At 55.8% G+C, this 26,227-nt stretch overlaps 4 protein-coding genes across 10 annotated transcripts in view; 2 read left to right on the top strand and 2 right to left on the bottom strand.

Annotated features, from left to right (window-relative positions):
- The window catches only part of LOC134562705 (zinc finger protein 239-like), a 281,290-nt gene that overhangs the window by 81,363 nt on the left and 173,700 nt on the right, over positions 1 to 26,227 (bottom strand). The window lies entirely within an intron of this gene.
- The window catches only part of LOC134562703 (zinc finger protein 883-like), a 191,106-nt gene that overhangs the window by 55,697 nt on the left and 109,182 nt on the right, over positions 1 to 26,227 (top strand). Inside the window, exons 3-4 of one of the 7 annotated variants that reach the window (XM_063420217.1) lie at positions 24,574 to 24,630; positions 25,038 to 25,763. The exons of 3 other annotated variants lie outside the window; for them this stretch is intronic. The gene's annotated coding sequence lies outside the window, so the exon portion shown is untranslated. Of the gene's footprint in view, positions 1 to 24,557; positions 25,764 to 26,227 lie in introns of those variants that run through there. 3 more of the 7 variants (XM_063420219.1, XM_063420220.1, XM_063420216.1) reach the window with 3 other exon arrangements.
- On the bottom strand, positions 1,428 to 10,208 carry LOC134562711 (serine/threonine-protein kinase pim-1-like). Its single transcript, XM_063420233.1, has 8 exons — positions 8,466 to 10,208; positions 8,286 to 8,336; positions 7,715 to 8,081; positions 7,321 to 7,497; positions 6,913 to 7,066; positions 6,513 to 6,681; positions 5,715 to 5,832; positions 1,428 to 5,319 (listed from the first exon to the last, which is right to left on the bottom strand). The coding sequence occupies exons 1-5, from the start codon at positions 9,006 to 9,008 to the stop codon at positions 6,960 to 6,962; spliced, it is 1,245 nt and encodes a 414-aa protein (XP_063276303.1). The 5' UTR covers positions 9,009 to 10,208; the 3' UTR covers positions 1,428 to 5,319; positions 5,715 to 5,832; positions 6,513 to 6,681; positions 6,913 to 6,959.
- LOC134562699 (zinc finger protein 271-like) lies at positions 17,130 to 23,022 on the top strand. The gene is made up of 2 exons (XM_063420210.1): positions 17,130 to 17,307; positions 19,758 to 23,022. The coding sequence occupies exon 2, from the start codon at positions 19,772 to 19,774 to the stop codon at positions 21,350 to 21,352; it is 1,581 nt and encodes a 526-aa protein (XP_063276280.1). The 5' UTR covers positions 17,130 to 17,307; positions 19,758 to 19,771; the 3' UTR covers positions 21,353 to 23,022.

Below are 26,227 nucleotides of genomic sequence, written 5' to 3'. Positions count from 1 at the left end.
AGGTCTCTCTGCATTTGCTTTGGGCACAGGCAGCATTTCCAAAGTGGTGGTCTCCACTTGGTGCAGGTTGCCAGGGCTGGAGGTGCCTGGGGGAGCTGGCACAGCCAGCCCAGGAGTGGGGGTCCCTGTGCACACAGGGCTCCCCCTGACAGAGGTCACCCTCTGCTTGTCCTTTCTCGGGACACCCTTGGCGTGTGCAGGGCCAAATCCCCGTGGGCCCTGTGCCATGGGATGCCAGGAGGGAGCAGGGCTGAGCCTGCCTGGTCCTGCAGAGCCTCAGCCATGGCTCTTCCCTGGGCAGCCCCAGGGCTCCCGAGGCTGCACTGGGCTGCGGGCAAGCCCTGCTCCTGGGCACCCTGAGGGGCTGCAGCCAGCCTGGAGGGAGCTGCAGCACAGGGGCCTCTGGCCTGCATGCACCAAGATTGCCTTTGCAAACCCCTCTGGCACCACACTCTGCCACAAGCACAACAAGAACTGATCCTCCCAGGGAAAGGCATGACCTTCACTGGCACCAATTTGTCCCTTGCACTTTCTGGCACAGCAAAGGTCAGCGCTTGTCATCCCTGTTCTGCACTCCCTGCCTGGGCACCCAAACATCTGAACCCTCCAGAACATCTTGAATTAGCACCAACCTGCAGGGAGCTACGGGGGGAGAACCTACCCCCAACCACACAGAGAAATCCTTGACATTGAGAGTCTGGGGCATGGCTGAAACTCAAGTATTTTAATGGCAAGAGAGAGGCTTTGTATTGCTCAATTCATTCTCCAAGGACAATAATGAAAGCTTTCAGTCTCCTCACCTGCCACAGATGTGTATTGCTGAGGTTTGCTTCTGGGTTATGACGGATTTTTATGAACCTGTTCAGAATTCTGATGCTGTTCCCACTGGCTCCCACACAGCTTTTGGGCACTTGGTGTGGCTGCAGCTCCAGCACCAGCCCTGGTGCACAGGAATTCCAGGAGGAGATCCACAGAAGGAATCAGCCATTGACAGAGAAAAACAGCAGTTTGCAAGGCCCCAATCCCCACAGCACTGCAGACTGGGGGAACCCAGCCTCTGCATTTACACTTCGGCCTCTGTGCCTCACTTCTGCTCTCACTAAAGTCCCCCCAGTTTCCCTCATGCTCAGATTCCCAAGATCATTCAAAGCAGCATTAGGAGCAGGGATAGATGATGGGAACTGTCCCAAGGCTGGACAAAATTTCTCTTCTCAGGCCTGACAAGTGCAGCCAAGGAGAGAGGAAAAGCCTGCCTGAAAGAGGTGTGCAATCAAAGCAGTAATGAAATAAAGGTCTAATGAGAGAAGCTGAAGAGATTTTCAATGTATACATAAAGATACAGAGAGAAACATAGATTTAGATATAGATATAGTGTAACATGAGGCTGGTGGGTTGGAGACAGACACACAACACAGGATCTTCTTGGGCTCAGACCAACAGCCACAATTTATTGTTCCAAGCTCCCTTTGATAGTGAGTTTGAATTTCCCAGCCTTGGGAAGCCTGCTGGTTGGGAATCTGTGCCCTGCCCAGATCTCTGGCCAGTGCTGTGTCTGCATCCAGGGCTTGGATGGGGTTGCCTGAGCTCTTTGTTCCCCATGGCACTTCTAGAACAAGCCAGGCCAGCCCAGTTGGGTCTCTTATGGTCAGACTCCTTATGTCCAGCTGTAAACCAGCTGGACCTTGCTACATCTCCTCCCTTGGTTTTGATTCAAATGCCAATTGTTTGCTGTTATCCCATTTGCAAGGGCCCTTTTGCAGATGGGGTAACAGCAGACAGCATGGCTTTAATTTGAAGGAGGTTTTGTCCAACTTCATCCTCCTCAGCCAGTGATGTGTCCCATGTAGCCCTGGAGTTGCAGCACTCACTGCCAGGAGCTGTCAGGCCAGATCACAATCTTCTAGGCTAGCATGGGACAGGTTAATTGCTTATGGGTACAAATTACAGCTTAACACTGAAACAAGGAAACATTCAACTTTGAAAAATGGGAGAAAAAACAATTAACAGAAAAGCAATTTGTAATCAGAAAAAACACCTTGTAAACAGAACAACAGTTTGTAACCAAATAGAACCCTTCAATGAGCTGTCACTTGAAGAGTCCCAGATCCTCATGAGGTGGGTGAAGAAGCTGTTTCTGTCCCTGTTCCACACACGGCTCCACAGCGTCTGCTGAGGGCCCTCAGGAGAATGCTGCTTGTGCTCTTGGACAGGACCTAAGGCAGGACGGACACGTCTGGCAGGTACCCAAAGCCTTCCAGTGTCTTTGCAAAGCACTTGGCAGGGCTGTACTGTGAGCAAAACACATTCAAAATGCTCTTGTGTCACAGACACAAGATCATTCTTGAAAGAGCTCTAGCATTCAATTGTTAACACCTGGGACAGCATTTGATAATTAACTGTGCAATTAGTTCAAAGACAGTGGGTGCCATCTTTTTTGGATCATGAGGTAGAAACATTCATCCTGGAATGTGCAAAGGATCAGGCCAGTGTGTATTCCACTGTCCAGTAATACCAGTAGGATGAAAATTAACAATGAGAATAAACACAGTGATACACACCTCTGGGCATGTCCTGTGGACTTGTCTGTTTGTGCTAGCTTGCTCTGCTGTTTGGAGAGCAGCTTTTGCCTCTGGGGTTAATTTTCTGGGGGAAGTTCATTCAGAATCACCCTTTAGGAGGTCAACTAAAGGTGCTCATTGAGAGTTGGTCAGTCCTAGGTAAGGTCTGACCCAGCCGATGGTACCCAAGAGTTTTTGTGCATCGTTTAGAGTTAGAATTTTGGTTGAAAATGGAATTGTTTGTGGCTGTATAGTCTGGTCCATTATTTTGAGTCCCAAATATTTCCAGGCTGGTTGCTGCTGCACTTTCTCTGGTGCTACTTGCAGCCCAAATGTTTTTAATGCTTGCAACAGGCTTGGCTGAATCAGGGAGAGTTCATTTTTGCTTTGGGTTGCAATCAAAATGTCATCCATGTCATGGGAACAGTATGCCCCTGGAAATGGTTCTCTCACTGATGAGAGTACCTGAGAAGCACAGCCCTGACAGATTGTGGGGCTGTTTCCCCTGTTTTGGGGAAGTACTTTCCATTGGGAACCTTGCACTGGTGCAGCATTATTGACAGAAGGCAGGGTAAAGGCAAACTTTGGGGTGTCCTCTGGGTGCAATGGAAGAGTGAACAAAGAGTCCTTTAAGTCCACAGTCAGGATGTCCCAGGAGGCAGGAATCACTGCAGGAGATGGCAGACCAGGCTGCAACGTGCCCGTTCTCTCCATCACAGAATGGATTCTTCTCAGCTCATGGAGTAACCTCCACTATCCAGATTTCCTTTTTATAACAAATACTGGGGTGTTCCAAGGGCTCATAGATGGCTCTATGTGTCCTTGAACCAGTTGTTCCTGTACCAGGGTTCTTACGGCATCTAGTTTCTCCTTTTTAACGACCACTGTGGTCCCCACCCAGGCTGAGCAGTGAGCCATTTTAGAGCCAGGGTGGGACACTTTACACCCTCTAATGCAGTGGCTCCTGTCAAAAATCCGCTCCCACCTCAGCCCACTCCAGAGCCAAAGAACTCTAGGGAAGGGCTTCCCATCTGGGAGTGTCAGATAGGATTGATTCCTCCCATTTAGATTGAAAAAGTGACATTTTGTGGTGCTCTGGCCAAACAATGCCAATTTTGTTTGACCAGTGGGCAGGGTCAGCACCAAAGGCACAGACACCCCCTGAAGGAATCAGTGTCATTTCCTACAGCTCAAAGCAGCAAAGGAGAACAAAAGGAGCAGCTCAGCAATGCCCCCAAGCATCACTACCAAAGACTGCCCGCAGTGATGAAGAAAGATCCATCACCAGTTCCCCTCAGACTTTCCCATCACCCACACCCACACATCAGCTGGGGGAAGCTGTCACAGCCAAGGACTGCAGAGCCACTCCCGGGCACTGGGAATTCCTGCAGGTGCCTCCAGCCACAGGTGAGGCTCCAGCTTGGCTGTGAGAGGGCCCAGCTTTGACAGAGCTGAATAAACAAACTGACAGCACTTCTAGTGCAGGAACATCTGGTTTCATCCTCCTCTTGGGTCCCTCCCAAAGCCTGGCCAGGACCCAGGGAGGAACCAAGGGAGTCGCCTTTGACCATACAGCTCCAGACAAGGCGAGATGTCAGATTTCATGGCCTTGTCTGGCTTCTAAATACAGAAAGATCATGACCTGTTTCACTAAGGAGTGGATACATCTAGTACAAGGCTAATGACCATGCATATTTTGTTAAGGAGCAGATACAAAGATACCCTTTGGTTGGGAGGTTCATCCAGAGGTCACCTTTGGCTCCGGGCCTGTTGTTCAGGCCTCACTCAGGCCTCTTGTCCAGGCCTGGCTCTTCAGGGTTTAGTGCTGGGCTTGACAGTGCTGGTTTAACACTTCCACTTGATGAGCTCAGAGGTCTTTTCCAACAGGAAGGATTCTATATTTCCATGATTTATCTACTGCATTCAGTCAGGTCCATGTGAGCAGCATCACTTTGGTCAAGAAGTTCCCTCTTGCTCAGCTCTTGTGGCCCAAGGCTTCAGCTCCTTCAGCTCCTGGTGCAAAGCTGCTCATGCTGAACGAGACGACTCCGAGAGAAGAACACAGTTCATGCAATTCCTTCTGGGACACTGAGAGGGGAGGGTGTGCAAACACAAGCATTGTTTGCTGTGGCCTCCTCTCTGCCCTTCACGCCTTTCAGTGCTCACAAACAGCCCAGAGCTTTCTCCAAGAGTGCAATGGAGCAGCTGTTCCTGCTCCCAGCTCTGGCTCCTCCCAGGCTCTGACCTTGCCTGGTTTTGTCCCTCTTGCTGTGCCCTCTGTTCCCCCGGGCTCAGTGGCTGCTGCCCAGGACGGTGGAAGTGGCACAGATCCAGTGGTGGAGACCCTCCTTTCTCTGCCCTTGGAGCTGCCTGCTCACAGCAGCCTTTTCCATCTGGAAGCTGCACATGGAGAGGGAGTCCTCACCTCTGTTCCTTGCACAAAGCCCAGGGCTGCAGAGCTGGGCCGGGCACAAGTGGGGCAGCACAGCAAACAGGGAGCTGCCAGTCCCTTCCAGCCCTGTGTGCTCAGAGTTTGGGCCCTGGAGCTGCAGGTGGGCAAAGGCAGCTGCTTCTGCTCCCTCTGTGTGTGCCCGTGTTGAGCAGTGCTGCTCCATCAGTCTGTGCCCAGCACCGGGGAAAAGCCTCAGCCCTGCAGGGCCAGGAGCTGCCGGGCTGTGCCTGAGCAGCTCAGCCAGCGGGAAGGGAGCTGCTCCACACGGGAACCAGCAGCAAAGGACACTCCTTTCTTAGGAAAGTTTTTCTATTAAAAGAAAAGAAAAAAAAAAATTGAGAAAGATAAAAACAAATCCCAAATCTGTAGTGAAAAATACTTAGTAACTGCATAAAGAGATAACTGATCTTTTTAAAATGAGATCTCAGTTATTTACTTTGTAAATGTGTTGATGGCATGGATCCATCCTACTGACCTCAGCAGCCGTTTAAAAAGATTTTGCAGTTTGTTTCCAGTATTATTTTAAATTGTGGTAGAAAGAATAGGAAATTGCCGTGCCCCACCAGATCTAAGCAGGACTGGGAATCTAAATTTTGTCAAACTCCAAATGCTTTGGAAGATGACCTTCCTTCTCACCCTGTGAAGGAGCTGCACATTCCCTTGGAAGTTTTCAGAGATTTTTAAAGACACAAAATCCCACTTACAGCTTGTTGCTCTGGTTTCGAGGTGCAGAAGGGCAATTAATTCTTCATCCATCAGCTCCAGACTGCACTGCCTTAGGAACACCATCCACTCGCCAGGTTTTGCTCAGTTGTGGCACTCCTAGAGGAGGAAGAAAGGGCAATTGCACAATTCCAGCCAAAAAGGAAGGAAGAGTGGGACAGACAAAACATCCCGTGAAGATCCAGGCATTCAGCTGGGACTGTGGAGTGTTTGGGTTCTTGCCAATTGGATGTGGATCCCTACCTGCAATCTCTGGGCCAGCAGGAGAGTCTCACTCAGCTGCCAAAGCAGAAAGCTCAGGCGCTGTGCTCAGAAGGGGCTGGTGTGCTGCAAAGCTGTCAGAGCAATGTGAGGGCAGAGCGAGCCCAGCCGTGCCCAGGGCTGAGCCCAGCAGAGCCCTGGCAGAGCCCAGAGCAGCCTCAGCACCCGCAGAGCCCGGCTGCAAGGACAGAAACCAGAAACTGCCCGTCAGCTGAAGGCTCCTGTGCCTTGTCCCAGCCGCCCGCAGTGCCCAGGCCGTGCTGGCCGTGCTCAGAGCTGGGCCCAAACCTCCCCATCACTGCTGCCCTTGGGGGCAGAGCAGGAGGGCAGCACATGTGCCCAGCCTGCAGCCAGCCATGCCACATCCAGCCCCTCAGCAGCTGCCCAGAGCCAAAAAGCAGCTGGACAGCCCAGGGAAGGATTTGTTGCCTCCGGCCCAGAAAAGGGAGGAACCTTTGGTGCCAGGCCAGGCCATGCCATGCCCAGATCTGGGAGCATCCCCCTGGCTGTGGACTCACCTGCAGATTGGGCATGGAGCATGTCTCTGAAGAAGGTGCCAGAATCAAACTTCATCATCTTCAGCTGCTGCTGACCAGGTGGAGGAAGAGATTGTCATCCCTGAGGTTGTCTTTGGTGTCTCCAGCAGCAGCCCCACCTGACAGAGCTTCTCCAGGGCCTCCTCCTTCCCTGGGGGCCAGAGCAGGCTGTCACTGTTCTGCCCAGGGCCCCAGCCATCAGTGAAGAAGGACAACCAAAACTAGGATGGATGGTGGCCACCAGTGCTTGCGGGAGCAGGTCTCCAGCTAAGCTCCAGCACAGATGTTCCCATCTGATGATCCCTGCTCAGAGCTACAGGCAGGACAAAACCAGTCTGCTCTTCTTTAGCACTGATTGCCATGAGATGTGTGGAGTTGTTACCTGCCAGGATTTTGGATCCAATTGTGCACATGGACCTCTCCCATCTTCTAGGGCAGATGAACGCCCTGCAGCCAAGGATCATTGAAGAGGTCTTCTAAGGATGGCCTGTCCAAGGGTTGCATGGACAAACACCTCTTAATAATATCTTGGCACTCTGAAGAGACAAATCAGAATCCACCAGTCAGTTGAAGAAGGATTCTGTGTGCTCTGGCTCCCCATTCCCATGCCCAGGCCATGCTGGGTGTGCCCAGAGCTGTGCCTAAACTTCCCGATGCATTGTCTGTTTGGAGGAGAGCAGCAGAGCAGGACATGTGCCCCCTCCCCAGCAGCTGCCAGAGCAGGGTGCTGATGAGGCTGCTGCTGTCTCCCAGCACTGGTATTCCCCTGTGCCCAGAGATGAGGATCCACCTGGAGAGAGCCATCGTGGGAACAAGATGCGGCCCCAGATGATCTGCTGGCCCCTCCTGAACGGGTGCTTCCCCACGACCAGGTGGTACAGCAGGAGGCCCAGGGACCAGATCGTTGCTGCCTCACCGTGGTAGCGCTGCTGGTGGATCCACTCTGGTGGGCTGTAGGACAGGGTTCCTGTGGAACACAGACGCAGTTCATCAGGGGATGCTGCTACTCCTAGAGCCTGGCCACAGCATCCCTGGGCATGTGGGGGCTGGCCCCCTCCCATCCCCAGACAAAAGCAACTTGGCTCAAGACATCATGCTGTTGCCAGCAGCGAGAGGGGGAAGGCCTGGTGCTACAGCCAGGCTGGGCCAGGAGATGCCCAGGAACATCCCCTGAGGGGGCTCACCTGCAAACTGGGTGTAGGCTGTGTCTTGGAGGAAGGCGCCACAGCCAAAGTCGATGAGTTTGAGCTCTCCGGTGGCCAGGTCGAGCAGGATGTTCTCGGGCTTGATGTCCCTGTGCAGGACCCCGCAGCTGGTGCAGTGCCGCACGGCCTCCAGCACCTGGCGGAACAGCGCCCGCGCCTCCTCCTCCGGCAGGAACCTCCGCTCCGCCAGGAAAGCCGACAGGTCCTGGCACCGCTCCGGACGCTCCAGCACCAACAAGAAGCTGGTGGGGAGCTCAAGCCACTCCAGGAGCTGAATGACAGCAGCACAGCCAGCGGACACCTTGTCCAGCAGCACGATCTCCAGGGGCGCACGGGCGCCGTTGGGCTGCGGGAGGAGCACGATGCCGTCAGTGGGGCTGAGGCCGTGCCGGGGCTCTGGGAGCCCTCAGCCAGCCCCGGCTGCTCTGGGCGCCCCGCTCAGCCCAGGCCCGCTCTCCCTGCACGGCTCCCGGCGGCTCCCACCCTGCCGGGTCCCGGCTCCTCGCCGCCCGCCACGGCCCGGCTTCTGCCGCTGGCCCCGCTCACTCACCAGCTCGCCCCAGAGCCGGATGCGATCCCGCGGCACGCATTTGATGGCCACCTGCGAGCAAGGGACAGCAGCGGGCTGAGCTCACCGACCGCCCCGCTGCGGTCCGATCTTCTCCTCCTGCTCCGCCCTCCTCGTTCTCGTCCTCCTCCTCCTCCGCCCGCCCCCGGCCCCGCCGCTCACCGGGGCGCCGTCCGACACTCGTGTCCCCGAGTAGACGCTGCCGAATCCTCCGCGCCCCAGCAGCGAACCCAGCCGGTACCGGTCCTGCAGGGCCTCCTGCGCCTTCCCTGCGGGCGACACGCGGCCGTCAGCGCTCGGCCCGGGGCCAGACACGGCCCCCGAGCGCCCCCCGAGCGGCCCGGGCCGGGCATCCCCACCCGCGCCGGGCCCCGGCGGTTCGGGGCCGGCGGCTGCGCTGCCGAGCGGCGGAGCTCGGGCCGGGGAAGCCGCAGCGGAGGCGGCGGGAGCGGCCGCGCCGCGTGTGTCCTCCGCGGGGCCCGGGAGGAGGCGGCGCCGGGCTCGGGGTCGGCACCGGGGCCGAGGCCGTGCCCGGCCCAGGCGCAGCCAAAGGGCGGCGATGCCGCCCCAGCCCCAGGCACTGATCCCGGCCCAGCAGCGCCACCGCCAGCACCGCCAGAGCCGGGCCCAGGCGAGACCGCGGGGGGACGCCCGGGGACGGGAACGGGGCAGCCCCGCCCGGGGCCGGGGGCGGGCCGGGGGCATGGCCCGGCCCGGCAGGGGGAGAGGGAAAGGCCGAGACGGGGATACCAAGAGGGGCTGGGGAGACCGGGAAAGGGACACCAAGAGTGACAGTGCAGGACAGTGGGAGAGGGAGAGGGGGAACAGGAGGTGAGGAGGGTCTCAGAGTTCGGAGACTCCGCAAAGTCGCTGCCGCCGCTGCCGCTGCTGCCGCCGCTGCCGCCGAAGCCCCGGGGCCGTTTGTCCGCGTGTCCGTTCCACGGCCGAGCCCCGCGCGCCCCGGGGGCAGTCCCTGAGCCTGTCCAAACACGGGAACTTGGCCCTGTGCAGCCCAGACCCAGAGTCCGGACTCCTGCGCGGTGCCAGAGGAATCCCCTCGCTTGCTGCTCTGCATTGTCCCTGCTCAGGCTCACACACTGCCGGGGCACATTCCCTGCCTGCAGGATTCGTGCCCGACCCAAGCACTACACTTATGTCTCCAGCACTGCTTGACAACAAAAACAGGGGAAGGCAAACTGTGTCTACAGCCCATGGTATTTCACAGTGTCTAAAACTCACTAAGTCACCGATCTTCGAGCTGAGATCCCTTTGGAATTAATGGCATGGACAAGTAGTGCAACATGGAAAAGGGAAGCATAGAAAGAAATAGAGGAAAACAGCTTGGTTTGTTTCTTTCATTTTCATTTCACTTCTGGAAAGCTGTTTCAGCTTCCCAGCAATCTTCTCCACTGTCCCAGCTGCTCTTTGCAAGAACCTTTCATGGAGAACGAGGTCCAGCTTCTGTCACAAGATGTGCCAGCAACTCCAGCTTCTCTTGGATTTCCATCCTGTGAGTGCAGCACGACTTTTCCAGCAAAGCAGGACAAATGTCTGGAGAACTTTACCATTTCTCTGTCCTTTTCCCTGTGGACTGGGCAGTTGTGCCATTGGTAAGGTTTGCATTGCTCCTGTTCTAAGCCTAGAAAACAGGAGGTGGTACCAGGCATAGCTGGGGAATGCAAGGCTGAGTGAATTCAGAGAAAGAATCTCCCTGACACTGTGTGAGCTCCCCGGGCTGGGCTCAGCTTCCTGCTGGGACTCTGCACAGGGCTGAGCTGCAGCTGGGATCAGCAGCAGCTGCAAATACCTCTGGGCATCCCCATTTTCTGCTGCTCAGAGCAAGCAATGAAGCGAGTGAAGAAGTTGAGATTTGTCTTCCTCCTGGTGGTTTTTTTTTTTCATTTTATTTGACACTCCAGAGGGCAATTTCTGTGATGGCCTCTGTAAGTTGATTTGATTTCAGCAGCACCAGCAGCACCAGGGCTGTGTTGGAGCTCTGCAAACGTGGCCTGTGTGGCTTTAATTCCCCTCGACTCAGTGCCCAGGGACTTGGGAGCATTTCAATCTCTTCTTATCATGGTGCCTGCCACAAAACTCCTGAGTTCACTGTCACAAAAGCACAGTGGGTAGCAATGGTGGAAAAAGGCAATTGCAGTTGAGCTGCTCAAATTCACTTAGCAGCCAGAAGGGTGCAAGAGCAGACACCATCTCCAATTGGCAAGGCAAAGGCAAGAGCAGCCTGCTGCTGTCACCTGAGGGTGAGTCAAAGAGCGCTGCACAGAGCGCTGGAAGCCGAGCCTTTCTTTCTCTGGAGGCTGCTGAGGGCAGCCCAGGCGGGCCCTGAGCAGTCAGGGCTGTGTGTGGGTGATGGCTGCTGCAGTGCAGAGTCCAGCTGGAAAAGGCCCTTGGCAGGCGAGGCAGGAGCAGGCGGGAAGGGGCCGGCGCTGCTGCTGCTCCTGGCCGGGAGCCGCGGCTGGGCCGGGCCGGCGCCCGCTGCGCTGCGGCTGCTGCTGCTGCCAGAGCCGGGCGGGACTCGGGGACAGCGAATGGACACGGGGGGACAGCAAAGGCCTGCGGGGCTGCGGGGATGTTGGCGCTGGGGCCAGCGGCAGCACAGAGCTGCAGCCGCGATTAACCCCGAGGGGAGCGCTGGGGAAAGGCTCCATTTCAGCCTTTCTTGACTGGTGGCTGTGAAGGGAGCGAAATAAAAGGAGAACAAGCAGGGCCCGACCCCTTCTCCTTTGGGAGGAGCCGCGCGCCTCGGGCTGAGGGGCTGTGAGGGGCCGTGAAGGGATGTGAGGGGATGTGAGGGGCAATGTGGGGTTGTGCTGGGCCATGAGGAGCCTCAGCCCTGACAGGACGAGTGTCCCACCATGTCCCCAGGGCAGGGCAGCTGTGAGGGGCCACAAACAGATGTGGTGGCAAAGTAGGCTCGAGGCACCTCTAGGAGAGGAGGAGACCCTTCTTCAGGTCCAAACCACACCAAATCCACCATTAATGGGAATTTCCATCTTTAGAATCCACTGACAACTTGAAATAGACTGTACAGATTAATCCCAGTGGGAGGAGGTAATGTTCCCAGTGAGTGACATCCAGCCATTGGTAATAATGTCTAGGATTTAATAGTCTTAACAATTAGAAGTAGTACTAATAAATGCAAAAAATAATAATAAAAAATAAACCCTCAAATCCCAGCACCTCACCAAAATTTTTCTACACCACATTTTTCTTTATTATCAAAAGGTTCATGACAACAAATCCTGTTAATTATCTCCACCTCACATCTTCCCCACCAGAGATACAAGGCCCTTTGCAGTGTTTCATACAAGCTAAAATTCACAGCTGGAGGGAAGAACAGGGTGGCACCACCAATTTCCATGTCCAACCCAGCAGGCCAACTCCAAAGTGGAGGGAATAAAATGGAATGGGGGCAGGGCCTGGTCAGATGTTTCTCTAAAGGAGAGAGGCAAAAGCACCTCCAAGTGAACAGGAAAGGAAAAGAAATCCCTATGAAGCACCCTGTGTGTTCAGGGACTCAGCTGGGAGGAGCTGGACATGGACAGAGGCACCTGGAACAGTTCTTTCCTCAGGCTGAGCTTTCCAGCCTGGCCCTGAAGTCAATCAAGTGCTTTCCCAGAGGATTCCAGGGTTGCCAACCACCCTTCAAGATGTGGCTCACAGGAGCACAGAACCTTTCTCATGGTTCTGAGCAGAAAAAACAGCAAGAGATGCCCAATTTGGAGCTCTGTTTAAAAACCTGGAAAATAAAAATCAATTGAACTCTGAAGCCCAGCTGTGGGCCCTGCAATCTCAGATCCAAGGCAAAACTGGAAAGGCTTTTTACAAGAACCGACACTGAAGAGCTAACAGATGAATGTGTGTGACATTTGGAGAGGCTTCCAGTTTTCTACAGTGTTCCTTGAAGTGTTGAACTTGATTTTGTCTTTGCCTCCTCTTGCACTAGAGGAGCCTCATTTCCCCAGGCAGGAAGGCAAAGCTCATTGCTGGCCCTGGCTGGAGCTGTCCCTGCAGCATTTCCATCCCTGCCGGGGCCTCTTCCCTCAGGGTCCCCAGCAGCAGCTGCTGCAGCAGCACATGGAAGCTGCAGATGGAGCTGCTGCCCAGCCCAGCCTGAGCTGCACAAGGATCCTGCTGACAGGAACCCCAAGATCCCCTCCCAGGGGCCCTGCAAACACTTGCCCATCTCTTCTGTCTGCTCCATGCAGACCCTGCAGGGAACATCCTGCCTCTCCTTTGGGGCAAGGCCAGCACCCCAAATTCACACTCCAAATGCCAGATTCTGGCCCCTTTCTGCATCTGCTGAGATGGGGCTACAGCATTATCCAGACAAACTCACTGTACTTCAACCTGCAGCTTGCAAACCCAGCCCTTGCACAGTGGGTTTACAAGGACCACAAGTAATGGGCCAAATAGAATTAATTTTCCACTGTTACCCTTCCGTCTCTGTGGTAGATTCTTCTATTCTTTTCCATGAAACACGTCTTCAATTAGACTGCAAGCACTGGGCCTGATGCCTGCAGTAACAGAACATACCAAAACCAGCCAGATGTCCTTAGGAAATGTGAAAGACGTAACAAACAGTAAATGTGTTTTTCTCTTCAAAAGGTTTTTCAGGTAAACATAACACATACAAGATAAGGCAAATTCACACTATGTGAGTGCTTTCAAAATGGGCAAGCAGAGGCTATATTTTGAGGAAAGGTTAATTCTACTACCAAACTGACTAGTTGAAGATCAATTGAACTTACCATTTCAAACCTGTCCATGGTGCCTGCTCAAGGGCTTTGCCAGCCCCTCGTGGCCTCTGAGGAGCAACTGGAGGGCAAGAGCTGGCACGGAGCAGGCAGGACATGTGGGTGCAGTGGAGATGCAGCACTTGAGGACAGCTTTTTGTTGTGCTACCTAGGAATTTTTGAATAAAAACTCCCTTAAACCTCAACTCCCTTGCAAGTTTCTCTTCTTTCCCGGTGGGATTCAGGTGCCTGGAGCAATGTGAGGGGCAGCAGGCCCAGCGTGGCCGAGAGCTGAGCCCAGCAGAGCCCTGGCAGAGCCCAGAGCAGCCTCAGCACCCCCAGAGCCCGGCTGGAAGGAGGCACTTGGAGTAGGAAGTGGCAGCAGCCTGGCCCTGGCTGCCTCTTCCTGGGACAGGACTCATCACCCCATCCCAGAGCCAAACTGGGCCTGGGCTGCTCCCCAGGGAAATGGGGGCCCTGCTGTGCAATGTGCAGCCTGGGGGGATTTGGCCATCCCGAGTCTGTGCAGGAGCAGAGCAGTGAGAACTGTGCAGTGCTGGGGTCACTTCTGAGGATGCTCTGCCCTTCTGCCTGTGCTCTTGTGGCTCCTGGGGGAGCTCGCAGTGCTGCACCCCTGTGGGCAGAGGGGCAGGGAGCCGGGTGCTCCACAGGCTCTGGACAGCCTTTAAATAATAAAGCAACCAAAAAATCTTTGCAGTGTGTGACAGCTTCAGCCCAGAAACATGTTTTTGTTTGTAATAACAGATTAGTACTGAATAAAGAAATTAAATCGATTCCATTTGTAATTGACATATATTTCATGCTTTTCCAAAGTTCTGGAGTGACTGGGATCACACTGGTGGAAACTGGGACCTTACTGGGCCAAGTAGCTGTGACTGACAATGACTATGACTATGCTGATGGCAACTGGGATATACAGGGAGTGACTGGAATCATGTTGGAATTGACTGGGAATGGCTGTGAGCAACTGGAATCCTGTTGGAAGCTACTGGGAGCAACTGGGAGTGAGTGGAAGGACACTGGGGGACACTGGGATATACTGGGAGAGACTGGCGGTGACTGGGATCACAGAGGAAGCATAAAGGAAGAATACTGGGAGTATCTGGAAGTGACTCGAACTGTACTGGGAGCGGCTGGAAACATACTGGGGGTGACTGGGAGCACCTGGGACCATGCTGGGATCATAGTGGGATCATAATGGGAGTGACTGGGCTGGTACTGGGATCATACTGAGTGTCACTGAAAGTGACTGGGAACATACTGGGGGTGACTGGGAGCCACAGGGCCCATGCTGGGAGTGACCTGGGTCCCTCCCCCGCGTGGAACTGGGGGAACTGGCCCAGCTGGGGCTCAGGGTTGTTCTCCCCCAGGACTGCCCCAGGTCCTGCTGCCACCCCTGGTCCCACAGAGCCGAGGGACAGGGGACAGCCGAGGGACAGGGGACAGCTGAGGGACAGGGGACAGCTAAGGGACAGGGGACAGCCAGGGAACACAGCCTGGCCAAGGGACACTGAGCTCCAGCACTCTGAGCTGTTGTGCCCGCGCTGTTGCCTTTGGGCTCCCAGCACAGGCCAAGGGGGAGAAGCCCCTCCAGAAACTGTTGTTTGCTTGAAACTTTGCTCTTGGACATTCCCAAGGAGCCCTGCAGGGGCTGCATCCCGGCCGGGTGCCCGGGGCCACCAAAGCCACTGCGGCAGTGCCCTCCTGCCCCGGGCAGGGCAGAGAACACCCAAGGAAAGGCTTGTGCTGGGCTCAGGGCAGGAACAGGGCACTCCCCTGGTGCTGCCACGGGCACAAAAGAGCCGGCCTGGGGACAGGATTGGGATTTGTGTCCCATGGAATCCCAGCAGGGATTCCTTCTCATTTCACTGCTGTCTGTGCATTGGTCATCAATGCAAATCATTTCCTCATGGAATTCCCATGGCAGTGGGTTGGAGGGGAGATCCATCCATGAAATTCTCACCTAACTGGGATGAGAGTGAGATCCAGCCATGGAAATTCCATGGGAATTTCTCCATTCCGACGTCTTGCATTCCGGAATTCCAACATTCCCATAGGAATTCCCCTCCCTCTCCCACACCCACCTTTGTACTCCACAGCCTCCTGACCATATCTGATGTATTTTGGGAGATCTTCCACATCAGTGTGCCCCAGGTAATGCTTCATCTGCTCCACCGTGATCCCTTTGGATTCCCAGCACCTCTGGGTGATCCAGGTGGCACCAATGGACACTGCAAAGCTCCCAGATCCCAGCTGGAAGAAGATGAAATCCCACCCGTCGGAGCCGTACCGGTGGGATCCAGGGATGCTCCATTGGACAGGAGGTCACAGCTGGAAACCACCTGCACTCTGTGGAGACCTGGGAAGGAGGGGAGAATGGAGCCATGGAGATGTGTCCCAGCCCCTCAGAGCCCCTTGGAACTCCCTGGATTCCCATTCCACCCCCACAGATCCCAGCCCAGCCCCTCAGAATCCTCCATTCCCACAGATCCCAGCCCAGCCCCCAGCTCCCTCCAGTCACCCCTGGCTCTGGTGGCACCGGCCCCGTTTCCAGGTCACTGTCGGCCACGTGCCGGTTCCTGTCCTTGAGCCGGCTCAGCTATCCCAAATCCCAGCTATGGCAATCCCAATATCCCAGCTCTGGTTATCCCAATATCCCAGCTCTGCCTATCCCACTATCCCAGCTCTGGTTATCCCAATATCCCAGCTCTGCCTATCCCACTATCCCAGCTCTGGCTATCCCAATGTCTCTGCTCTGCCTATCCCAATGTCCCAGCTCTGCCTATCCCAGTGTCCCAGCTCTGCCTATCCCAATATCCCAGCTCTGCCTATCCCAATATCCCGGCTCTGCCTATCCCAATATCCCAGCTCTGGCTATCCCAGTGTCCCAGCTCAGCTCCCGCTGCCATCCCCGCTCTCTGCAGCTCCATCCGGCCCCGCTCGCTGTCCCAGCGCTCACAGGGGGTCCCGCCCACAATCAAGGACTGGGGGACCCCTGGGCCGGGCTCTGACAGCCGCTTCCAGGTACTGCAGGCAGTGGGACACTGGGGGGACACAGAGATTTGGGGGAGCTGGGGAGACTGAATGGGAGAGTTTGGGGATCCAGGAGGGTCAACAGGTCAAGGAAAGGAGGGACTTGAAGAGCTGGGAGAGCTTGGAAGGAGGTTCAGGGGCTCAGAGCCAAGGAAAGGGCAGCGCAGGCACTGGGAGAGGTGGGATGGGGTGTCCAGGGAATCCTGTGTCCAGCAAAGGGGGTGCCAGGGCTCCTCGGGGTGAGGAAAGGAGGGGCTGGGGGCTGGGAAATGCAGGAATGGGGGCCCAGGGGTGCCAGGGTCAAGGAAAAGGGTGGCTCTGGGGGCTGGGAAAGGCGGGGTGGCCAGGAAAAGGTTGAGTTGGTGCCGGATAAGGGGGTGCAGTGGGGTGTCAGTGCTGGGCAAAGCAGCAAAAGGGTGTCTCAGTTCTCAGGAATGGGGGGTCAGGGGGGTCTCAGGGTCAATGAAATGGGGAGCAAGGACTGGGAGAGGTAGAAGGGAGTTCCAGGGGGTCCTTGAGCCCAGGAAAGGGGAGTCCAGGTTTTCCCAAAACAGGAGGGTCACAGGCTGGGGAAACCCGGGATATTCGGGAAGAGGGACTTCAGGGGTCTCTGGTTTTGTAGAAATGTAGGGCTGGGGGCTGGGAAAGGCAGGAATGGGGGTCCAAGGTATTCCAGGGCATGCCAGGGTCAAGCACACGGGAAGTGTGGAGGCTGGGAGACATGGGATGACCGGGAAAAGGGGAGCAGGGGGTCCTGATGTACAGAAATAGGGGATTCAGGGGGGTCCCTGTGCAGGATAAGGGGAGCAGGGGGGTCTCGGTCCCGTTCAGGTCCCGCTGCCGGAGGTCCCACTGCCCCCTCGCCACCCCAGCAGCGCCGCCAGCCCCAGCGCTGGAGCCATCGCGCTGCTCCTACTCACTCCCGGTATGATCCCAGTATGATCCCAGTATAACTCAGTCACTCCCAGTGATCCCACTCCTGCCATTCCCCAACCCTCTCTGCGTTCCCACCTGGCCCGGCTCCATTCCCGCTCCCTCCGTGGGCTTCGACGGGTCCGGGGAACGGGGGAGGAGGAGGAGGGAGGGAGGAAGAGGCGGAGCGGCAGGAGGGAGCGGGAGGAGACAACGAGCGGAGGAACCGCGCGGCTCCAGCGCTCCCTGAACTCGCAGCCCCCCGGACCGCCCCCATCGCGCAGGTGCCCGGGGAGGGGGAGCTCGCCCCAAATATCCCGGGGGGGTCCCTGGGTTTGGGGTTATTTGGGGGGGATGTTTGGAGCTTGCAGGGCTCCAAAGCCGAGGTGCAGATGCCCCTCGGGGGGACATCGGGGGCTCCCGGGAGGTGTTTCTGGGGTGTCCCGGTGGAGGCAGAGCCCCGTTGGGGGTCGGGGGATGCGGGTCCCCCCGCGATGGGGGTTGGGCTTCCCGGGCCGGGCCCTCCGAGCTCTGCCGGGGCCACGTGGGGAGCGCGCGGGAGCGGCGGGGCCGGGGGGACACCGGGTTTGGGCACAGCCATGCCCAGAGTGACTCCCTGGCACTCCCAGTGTGGGCCCAGTTACTCCCAGTCACTCCCAGTATGTTCCAGTCACGGCCAGCACCTTTCCAGTCAGGCCCAGTGTGATTCCAGTATGATCCCACTACTCTCATATACTTCCAGTACTATTTCAGTCACTCCCAGTATGATGCCAGTCAGTTCTAGTAGGATCCCAGTATGACCCCGACATGGGCACAGCTGCTCCCATGATCATCCAGTGTGGTTCCAGTTGTTCCCATTTACCCCCACTGTGGTTTCAGTCTCTCCCAGTATATCCCAGTTGCTGCCAGCATGTTCCCAGTCACTCTAAGATACTCAGATTTTCTTCAAGCCTTATCCCAGTTGCTCACAGCCACTCCCAGTCACCCTTAGTGCTGTCCCAGTTGTTACCAGTATAATCCAGTATGTTCCCAGTCTTCCCGAGCATCACCCAGCTGCTCCCACTGTGATCCCAGTCTGATTCCAGTTGCCCCCCGCATGATTCCAGTGTCTCCCTGTTCCTCCCAGTGGGATCCCAGTTGCCCCCAGCATGGTTCCAGTGTCTCCCTGTTCCTCCCAGTGGGATCCCAGTTGCCCCGGTGTAGACCCAGTGAGTCTGTAGATGATCCAAGTCCCTCCCAGCATGGTCCCAAGTCATGCCCAGTTCCCCCAGTGAAGATCCAGTCACCCCCACTCGCTCCCAGTGTCCCCCAGCATGGTCCCAGTTGTTCTCAGTGTGGTCCCGGTTTTTCCAACAAGGTTTTAGGTTCCTTTGGGTGATTTTTGGCCAAATCTGGTGGAGTTTAGTCCCATTTGGGTGATTTTGGGATAACCCGGGCAGTTTCAGGGTGGATTTTAGATCCCTTTGGAGGATTTTAGGTCTACTTCCATGGGGCTTAGGTATGTTTGGGTGATTTTGGGCCAAATCTGGTAAGGTGTTAGGGTTGACCTCAGGGCCCTTTGGGTGATTTTAGGCAATCCTAGGTTTTTTGAGGGTGGATTTTATGCCCATTTGGGAGATTTAAGGGTGATTTGAAGCAATTTTTTTGAGGGTTTAAAACCAGTTTGTGCAGTTTTAGGACCCTTTGGTTGGATTTTAGACCCCTTTGGACGATTTTAACCCCATTTGGCTGATTCTGGCCCAAAGCATGTGGAATAATGGTGGATTTTAAGTCCCTTTGAATTATTTTAGGCCTCTTTGGGTGATTTTAAGCCAAACCAGGCCCTTTTAGCACCGCACGTCCCCTTGGCCGAGCTCCTTTCCCTCATAATTCCCGCCCTGTCCTTGACCCCGCCCCTTTCCCCTCACAGTTCCCGCCCTTTCCCTGACCCCGCCCCCACAGTTCGGGGCTGGGAACGGGGGAGGAGGAGGGAGGGAGGGAGGAAGAGGCGGAGCGGCAGCAGGGAGCAGGAGGAGAAGGGCAGAGGAGGCAGAGGCGGCTCCCGCGCTCCCTGAACTCGCAGCACGGCCAGGGAGCATCGCCCCCATCCCGCAGGTGCCCGAGGAGGGGGAGATCGCCCCAAATATCCCGGGGGCGTCCCTGGGTTTGGGGTTTTTTTGGGGGACATGTTTGGAGCTTGCAGGGCTCCAAAGCAGAGGCGCAGCTGCCCCTCTGGGGGACATCGGGGGCTCCCGGGAGGTGTTTTTGGGGTGTCCTTGTGGTGGCAGAGCCCCGGCAGGGGCGGGGGGACACCGGTTTTGGGACCCCTGGGACAGGTGCAGCTTCACTTAAAGGGACTCTGGGGAGAGAAGAGCCCCAGAACCACAAAGCAGGGACCCCGAGAGGGGGGGACCCCTGGGATTGCCGGGACCTTTGCAAGGGGTGCTGGGGCTGGAGGGGTAGGATGAGCGGGAAAGGGGTTTGGGGGTGCCGGTGCTGGAAGTGGCTGCTCCCAGTATGAGCCCAGTTGCACCCTGCCCCTCCCCCGTGTGGTTCCACTTTTCTCAGCACTCCCAGTATGAGCCCAGTCACTCCCAGTTTCCCTAAGTGGGGAGGCAGACGAGGAGGGGTCTTTTTGAGTTCCTGGGACTCCCAGCAGCCTGGGGAGGCTGGGGACAGAGCAGGGGGGGATCTCCTTCCCCTTCCCTCTGGAACGGAGGCAAATCCCATCCTCTCCTTGTCCTTCCTTCCCCAGACAAGGAGCTGAGCATGGAGACCAAAAAGGACAAATCTCTGCAGCAGAACCTCGTGGGAGAGGGCGTTTGGAGTGGCTCCACAGCACAGGAATCCACCAGGGAGGAAAAGCCCCGGAGATCCCTCACGAGGAGGGGCTGCAAACGCGGATCAGGGGGATTTGAGGAGAAAAGTCCCACCCTGTGCCAAGAAGGCAGTCAAAGATCGAGCCAGAGCTCAGCGCTGGTGGTGCATGAGCAGCTTCCTGATGGGGAGAAGCCCCACAGATGCTTGGAGTGTGAGAAGAGCTTCAGCCTGAGGTCCAGCCTGATCCGCCACCAGAGGACCCACACTGGGGAACGACCCTACGAGTGTGGGGAATGTGGGAAGAGTTTCAGCCAGAGGTCTGTCCTGATCTGCCACCAGAGGATCCACACTGGGGAACGACCCTACACATGTGCGGAATGTGGGAAGAGCTTCAGGAACAGCAACCAACTGGTCCAGCACAAGAGGATCCACACTGGGGAGAGACCCTATGAATGTGGGGAATGCGGAAAGAGGTTTCAGAACAGTGCCCACCTGCTCTGTCACCAGATGATCCACACTGGTGAGAGACCCTACCAGTGTGGGGAATGTAGGAAGAGCTTCAAGACGAGCTCCGAACTAATAAAGCACCAGATGATCCACAGTGGGGAGAGGCCCTACGAGTGTCGGGAATGTGGGAAATGCTTCAGACAGAGCTCTGCCCTGAGTGCCCACCATAGGATCCACACTGGAGAGAGGCCCTACGAGTGTGATAAATGCAGGAAGAGGTTTCAGACCAGCTCCGATCTCCTTAGGCATCAGCGGATTCACACAGAGGAGAGGCCCTTCCGCTGCCCCGACTGTAGGAAGGGCTTCAAGCAAAACTCCACACTCAGCAGGCACCGGCGCATCCACACTGGGGAGAGACCCTACGAGTGTGATAAATGCAGGAAGAGGTTTCAGACCAGCTCCAGTCTCCTCCTGCACCAGCGCACGCACACGGAGGAGAGGCCCTTCCGCTGCCCCGACTGCGGGAAGGGCTTCAAGCAAAACTCCACTCTCATGAAGCACCGGCGCATCCACACCGGGGAGAGACCCTACAAGTGTGAGGAATGTGGGATGAGCTTCAGATGCAGCTCCAACCTGATCTGCCACCAGAGGACCCACACTGGGGAACGGCCCTACGAGTGTGCAGAGTGTGGGAAGAGCTTCAGACAGAGGAAACACCTGATCCAGCACCAGAACATCCACACTGGGGAAAGGCCGTATGAGTGTAGGGAATGTGGGAAGGGCTTCAAGCACAGCGCCAACCTGATTGTCCACCAAAAAATCCACACTGGGGAGAAGCCCTATGAGTGTTCCGAGTGTGGGAAGAGGTTTCCCACCAGCTCCCATCTCCTCCTGCACCAGCAGATTCACACAGAGGAGAGGCCCTTCCACTGCCCCGACTGTGGGAAGGGCTTCACACAGAACTGCACCCTCATCATCCACCGGCGCATCCACACTGGGGAAAGGCCATTCAAGTGTCCCCAGTGTGGGAAGAGCTTCTCCAGGAGCTCAAGCTTGACCAGACACCAACATAGCCACCAGTAAGGGAAGGCCCTGCAAGTGCCCCTAGTGCAGGAAGAGCTTCATGCGCTGCTCAGCTCCATCCCCCCCACTGCAGGACTCAAGTTGGGCAGAGCCCTGGTGACCCACATTCCTTATAATTCATAGGATGGGAAGACACCTGGGTGGTTATCCTTTTGTTTTGGCCTTCATTTTTTTCTCTTCTTCCTCTCTTTGCACTCAAGAATCCAAGAGGGATCAGTCTGTCACCTCAAAACTGCTCCAGTCCGACTGAGAACAACTCATTTTTAACCCAAAAGGGCGCAATCCCACCTCAAAGTGGCTTGTTCCCACCTCAGAAAAACTCAATCCCACTCCAAAGTTACTCGATTCCACAGCCACCAGGGTGAGATGAGGTTGGAAGGAAATTGGGAGAAGTGGGATCCAAATTTGGAGCAGTGGGATTTGGATTGTGTGGGGCTGAGTAGGTGGGATGTGTTTTAATAGCAAATTAGACTTTGAGAGTTCTTCATTTCTGTCCCATTCATTTTCAGTCAGTGTCAGTTCTGTTCTCACAGTGCCACCTTCTCAGCTGATTGTGTTGGTGTCCTCCTTTCTCTCCTGCCTCTCTCTGCCTGCTCTCTTTGTCTCTTAGTGTCTCCCTTGAGCCAGGGCAGCTCCCACCCAAGACCCTGCCCTGATTGAATTCCCAATGCAGGGGCTACAACCAGCATGGATGAAGTTCTGGGGGCTGGCAGTGAAATGTCCCTGTAGGATCTTGCTGCCTTTGGCTTTTGGCTCCTTCTTCAGAGCTTTGCCTTCAAGGGCAGGAAGATCTTTTCCTTGCTGGGAACTGGAATTCCAGAGCCTTGCAGTGTGTGCATGCAGGAGCATCCAGACTGGGATCTTGCGGGCTGGGCTCACATGGACTGGGATCCTCCAGCCTGGGACTGCACAGAGCGGGATCATCTGGATCAGGAGCATCCAGACTGGGATGATGGGATTGGGACCTTGTAGACTGAGATTATACAGACTGGGATCGCATGGACTGGGATTTCACACGCAGGGACCATCTGGATCAGAACCACAGACTGGTATTGGACAAACTAGGATCATATGGCCTGGGATGGCTGCACTGGAACGATGCAAACTGAGGTGGTCCCACCCTGTCCAGAAATTCCTCCCAGTCCTGCCTTTTGGCACAGCCAAAACACTCTGGAGCCAACGCAACAGTTCCGGAGCGATCCTGGAGCCAATCCCAGAGCAATTCCATGTTCCATCCCCGTTCCGGTTCCAGCCTTGGTCTCAGTCTCAGTCCCGGAGCACTCCCGGTTTCAGTTTTGGTCCCTGTCCTGGTCTGATTCTCAGTCTCGGAGCAGTCCCCAAGGACTCCTGGTGCTGATTCCAGTCTCAGTGCCGATTTCGATCTCGGAGTGGTGCCAGTCCTGGTCTCAGTCTTGGTCCTGGAACGGTGCAAGTCTCGATGTTGGTTCTGGGTTCAGTCCCGATCTCAGTCTGGGTCTCGTTCTCAGTCTCGGAGCAATCTCCCTCCCAGTCCCGGTGCTGTTGCAGTGCCAGTCTCAGTTCTGGTGTTGGTTCTGGGTGGTCTCAGTGCCGGTCCCAGAGCGGCACCACTCTCGATCCCAGTCTCGGATCCGGTGTCGGTCTCAGTCTTGGTGCTGGTGGCCTTTCTGGTGCTGATGTTGGTCTCAGTCCTGGAAATTTTAGGCCAGTTTGGGTGATTTTAGGCCAGACTGGGCAGAATTAGGATGGATTTTAGACTCCTTTGGATCATTATAGACCAATTTGGCTGATTTTAGTCCAAACTGGGCAGGTTTAGGCTGGGTTTTCGAGCCTTTTAGTGTGGATTTTAGGCCCCTTTGGCTGATTTTAGGGCAAATCTGGTAAAGTTTAGTCACATTTGGGTGATTTTAGGATAAGCTGGGCAGTGTTAGGGTGGATTTTAGATCCCTCTGGAGGATTTTAGGTTTATATGGGTGGGATTTCAACATGTTTGTGAATTTAGGGCAAATCTGGGTGTTAAGGTGGACTTTGGATCCCTTTGGGTGATTTTAGGTAAACCTAGGTACTTTCATGGTGGATTTTATGCCCATTTGGGAGATTTAAGTGTGCTTTGAAGCAATTTTCTCAGGATTTTAAACCACATTGTGCAGTTTTAGAGCCCTTTGGTTGGATTTTATAACCCTTTGGATGATCTTAACAGCATTTGGCTGACCTTAGGCCAAATTTGTGGATTTAGGGTGGATTTTAGGGCCCTTTGTGTGATTTTAAGCCACTTTGTGGGGATTCAAGTCTCCTTTGGGTAAATTGAGGCCAAACCTGATTAGGTTTAGGGTGGATTTTAGACCCCTTTAGAGAATTTTATTCCCATTTGGGTGATTTTAGACAAAACCTGGCCCTTATAGGACTGTGTGTCCCCTTGGCCACGCCCATTCTCCCTCATGATTCCCGGCCTTTCCTTGACCCCGCCCCCACAGTTCGGGGCTGGGAACGGGGGAGGAGGAGGAGGGAGGGAGGAAGAGGCAGAGCGGCAGCAGGGAGCAGGAGGAGAAGGGCAGAGGAGGCAGAGGCGGCTCCAGCGCTCCCTGAACTCGCAGCCCCCCGGACCGCCCCCATCCCGCAGGTGCCCCGTTGGAGGGCAAGGACAGCGGGTTTGGGGAGCCCCGGGAGAGCTGCGGCTTCCCTGAGCGGGACCCCAGAGAGAGGAGAGCCCCAGAATTGCAAAGCGGGGACCCCAAGAGGGGGCACCCCTGGGATTGCCGGGACCCCAGCGGGGGGTGCTGGGGCTGGATGGGCGGGATGAGTGGGAAAGGGGTTCGGGGGTGCCAGTGCTGGAAGTGGCTGCTCCCAGTATGAGCCCAGTAACTCCCTCCATGTGGTCCCATTTTTCTTGGCACTCCCAGTATGTGGCCAGTTACTGCCAGCATTCCCAAATGGGGAGACAGAAGAGGGGCGAGCTTTTCCGGTTCCTGGGACTCCCAGCAGCCTGAGGATGGTGAGGACCCCCAATAGAAGCATGACCCCCAGCAGCTGTGACTGGGGGAAACCCCAAAGTCTCCCTAATGGGAGAGACCAGAGAATGGGAACTCCTGGGAGGCTTTTTCGGTGCCAAATCTTGGTGTTTGGGAGCTTTTTATGGACCCCAGATGCCTGGTGACTTCTAGAGATGGACTTGGGCAGAGGGAATTTCAAATTCAATCTGCTCATCCCTTGTTTTACTACAAACTAGAATTTTCCATTCCCAGCCTTGGCTGGATGGAGGAGGAGGCTGGGAGGAAGATGACCCAGGGCACTCGAGGCAGGTGAGGAGGAAGTCACTGCCCCTTTCCCCCTCTCTCCCCCTCCATCTCTCAGCCCAGCACAGCCCCCGGTTCCAGGACAACTGTCATAGCTAATCTATTAGCTAGACAAGATAAATCAGGTCTAACAGACCCAACTCAGCTGACCTGGCTTGTTCTAGAAGTCCCTGAGTAAACAGGAGAGCTCCTGCAGACACCTCAGCCAGTCATAGCCAGTCTGGAGAGCAGACATATCACTGGTCAAGGAGCTAAGAGCAGACATATCACTAGTCCAGGGCAGAGCTAAGAGCCAGACCAACGAGTGTAGAACTGGGAGTTTTGAACTTCCTATGTAAGGGAGTTAGGAACAATAAAATGTGCTGTTTGTCTCATGATCAAGAGGTCTCGAGTCATGATTTGTGTCTCCCTAGCCATGACCCCCTCGCATTGCATGTGGTGCCTCTGTGTGAAGACGACAGCCATTCCGCCAGAGAGTGAAGGGAGACAGAACAGCCCATCAGGGTGTATAAAAATACATGCAGTGTGAGAGGCGGAGAAGCTGGAAAAGCTGAAAAACGAGAAGCTGGAAAAATCTGTAAAACAAGTCAGCGTGAGAGCTGGAAGAACAAAAGCAAAAAGCTGAAAAAATAGAAAAAAAACCATCGGAAACATGGCAAGATGGATATCACTGGAAGACAACCTCCTTGTCCAGGTATTGATTCTCCTGTCACCTAAATGGGGAGTACAGTACATGCAGCCGGTGTTGCTAACGCTGCTAGCGTGGTCTGGTAACCATGGAGTAAACCTTATAAAGCCCTGGAAAATTGTTTTGGACTTGCTGAGGTGGTTGGAAGCCAAGCAGGACGCAGAGATGGCAGCAAAAATGCCACAGACATCGCCCACTTTTTTGGCCTGCCAAGGACGCTGAGCGGGGCAGAGCAGCAGGTGAAAAACCGAGGGGAAAGCAGCCATTATTCACTAGAGTTCCCCCGCTGCCGCCCGCACCGAGTCCATCCTCAGCATGGTCGGGTCCGCCCACACCCCCGCTACAGAAACCATCTTTAGGCTCTGCACCCTGTAAAGCGGCACAGAGAGAGCCCGCCGAAAACCCCCAAGGTGGCAAAGAGCACACGGAACGAGGGGCACTCACCCAAGATGGTGCTGGCCACAGGGCGCGGGATGTTCCTGCTCGAGATGGCGGAACGCGCGCTCCACAGGCCGGAGGAGAAGCGGCTGCCCCGCCGCCGGAGCCGACCCGGCGCTGCCAGAGCCATCCGTAGAGCCGCCGGCACCGGGGACACGAGCTACCATGTACCGCCGCATCCTCAGTCAGCACTCGAGAAACCTGAGAAACACCGAGCCAGCTTGTGCAGCATTCGGCACCCAGAGAATGGGAGACCCGGTTTGCGCCCGGGGCCGCGGGACATCACAGCTGTGAGCAGCCCCAGACGTCAACAGAACGGAGCGGAGCCGCCCGCCACCGCCGACAAACCACGCTGCCTGGTAACCAAAGCAGCAACGGTATCGACCCCTTTGTGCAGCCAGAGAGAGCCTGTAAGTCTGCCTGGGCTGGGCAGGGAGAACCAAAGGACAGCCCTTGGTCCCCCGATCCGTATAACCC

This window comes from Prinia subflava, chromosome 30 (genome assembly GCF_021018805.1).
Source record: "Prinia subflava isolate CZ2003 ecotype Zambia chromosome 30, Cam_Psub_1.2, whole genome shotgun sequence".
Lineage (NCBI taxonomy): Eukaryota > Metazoa > Chordata > Aves > Passeriformes > Cisticolidae > Prinia > Prinia subflava.
The sequence above is the reverse complement of the archived record's forward strand: the minus strand, read 5'-3'. Positions and strand labels throughout refer to the sequence as shown.

Bases quoted from the DNA above. Each gene is read 5' to 3' on its own strand.
- LOC134562699 (XM_063420210.1), top strand. From the start codon at position 19,772: ATGGAGACCAAAAAGGACAAATCTCTGCAGCAGAACCTCGTGGGAGAG.
- LOC134562711 (XM_063420233.1), bottom strand. From the start codon at position 9,008: ATGCCCCCGGCCCGCCCCCGGCCCCGGGCGGGGCTGCCCCGTTCCCGT. The intron at 8,082-8,285 runs GTGAGTGAGCGG...CTCCTCCCGCAG, and splicing joins TCCGGCTCTGGGGCGAGCTG to CCCAACGGCGCCCGTGCGCC. The intron at 7,498-7,714 runs GTGAGCCCCCTC...TGTGTTCCACAG, and splicing joins AGCCTACACCCAGTTTGCAG to GAACCCTGTCCTACAGCCCA.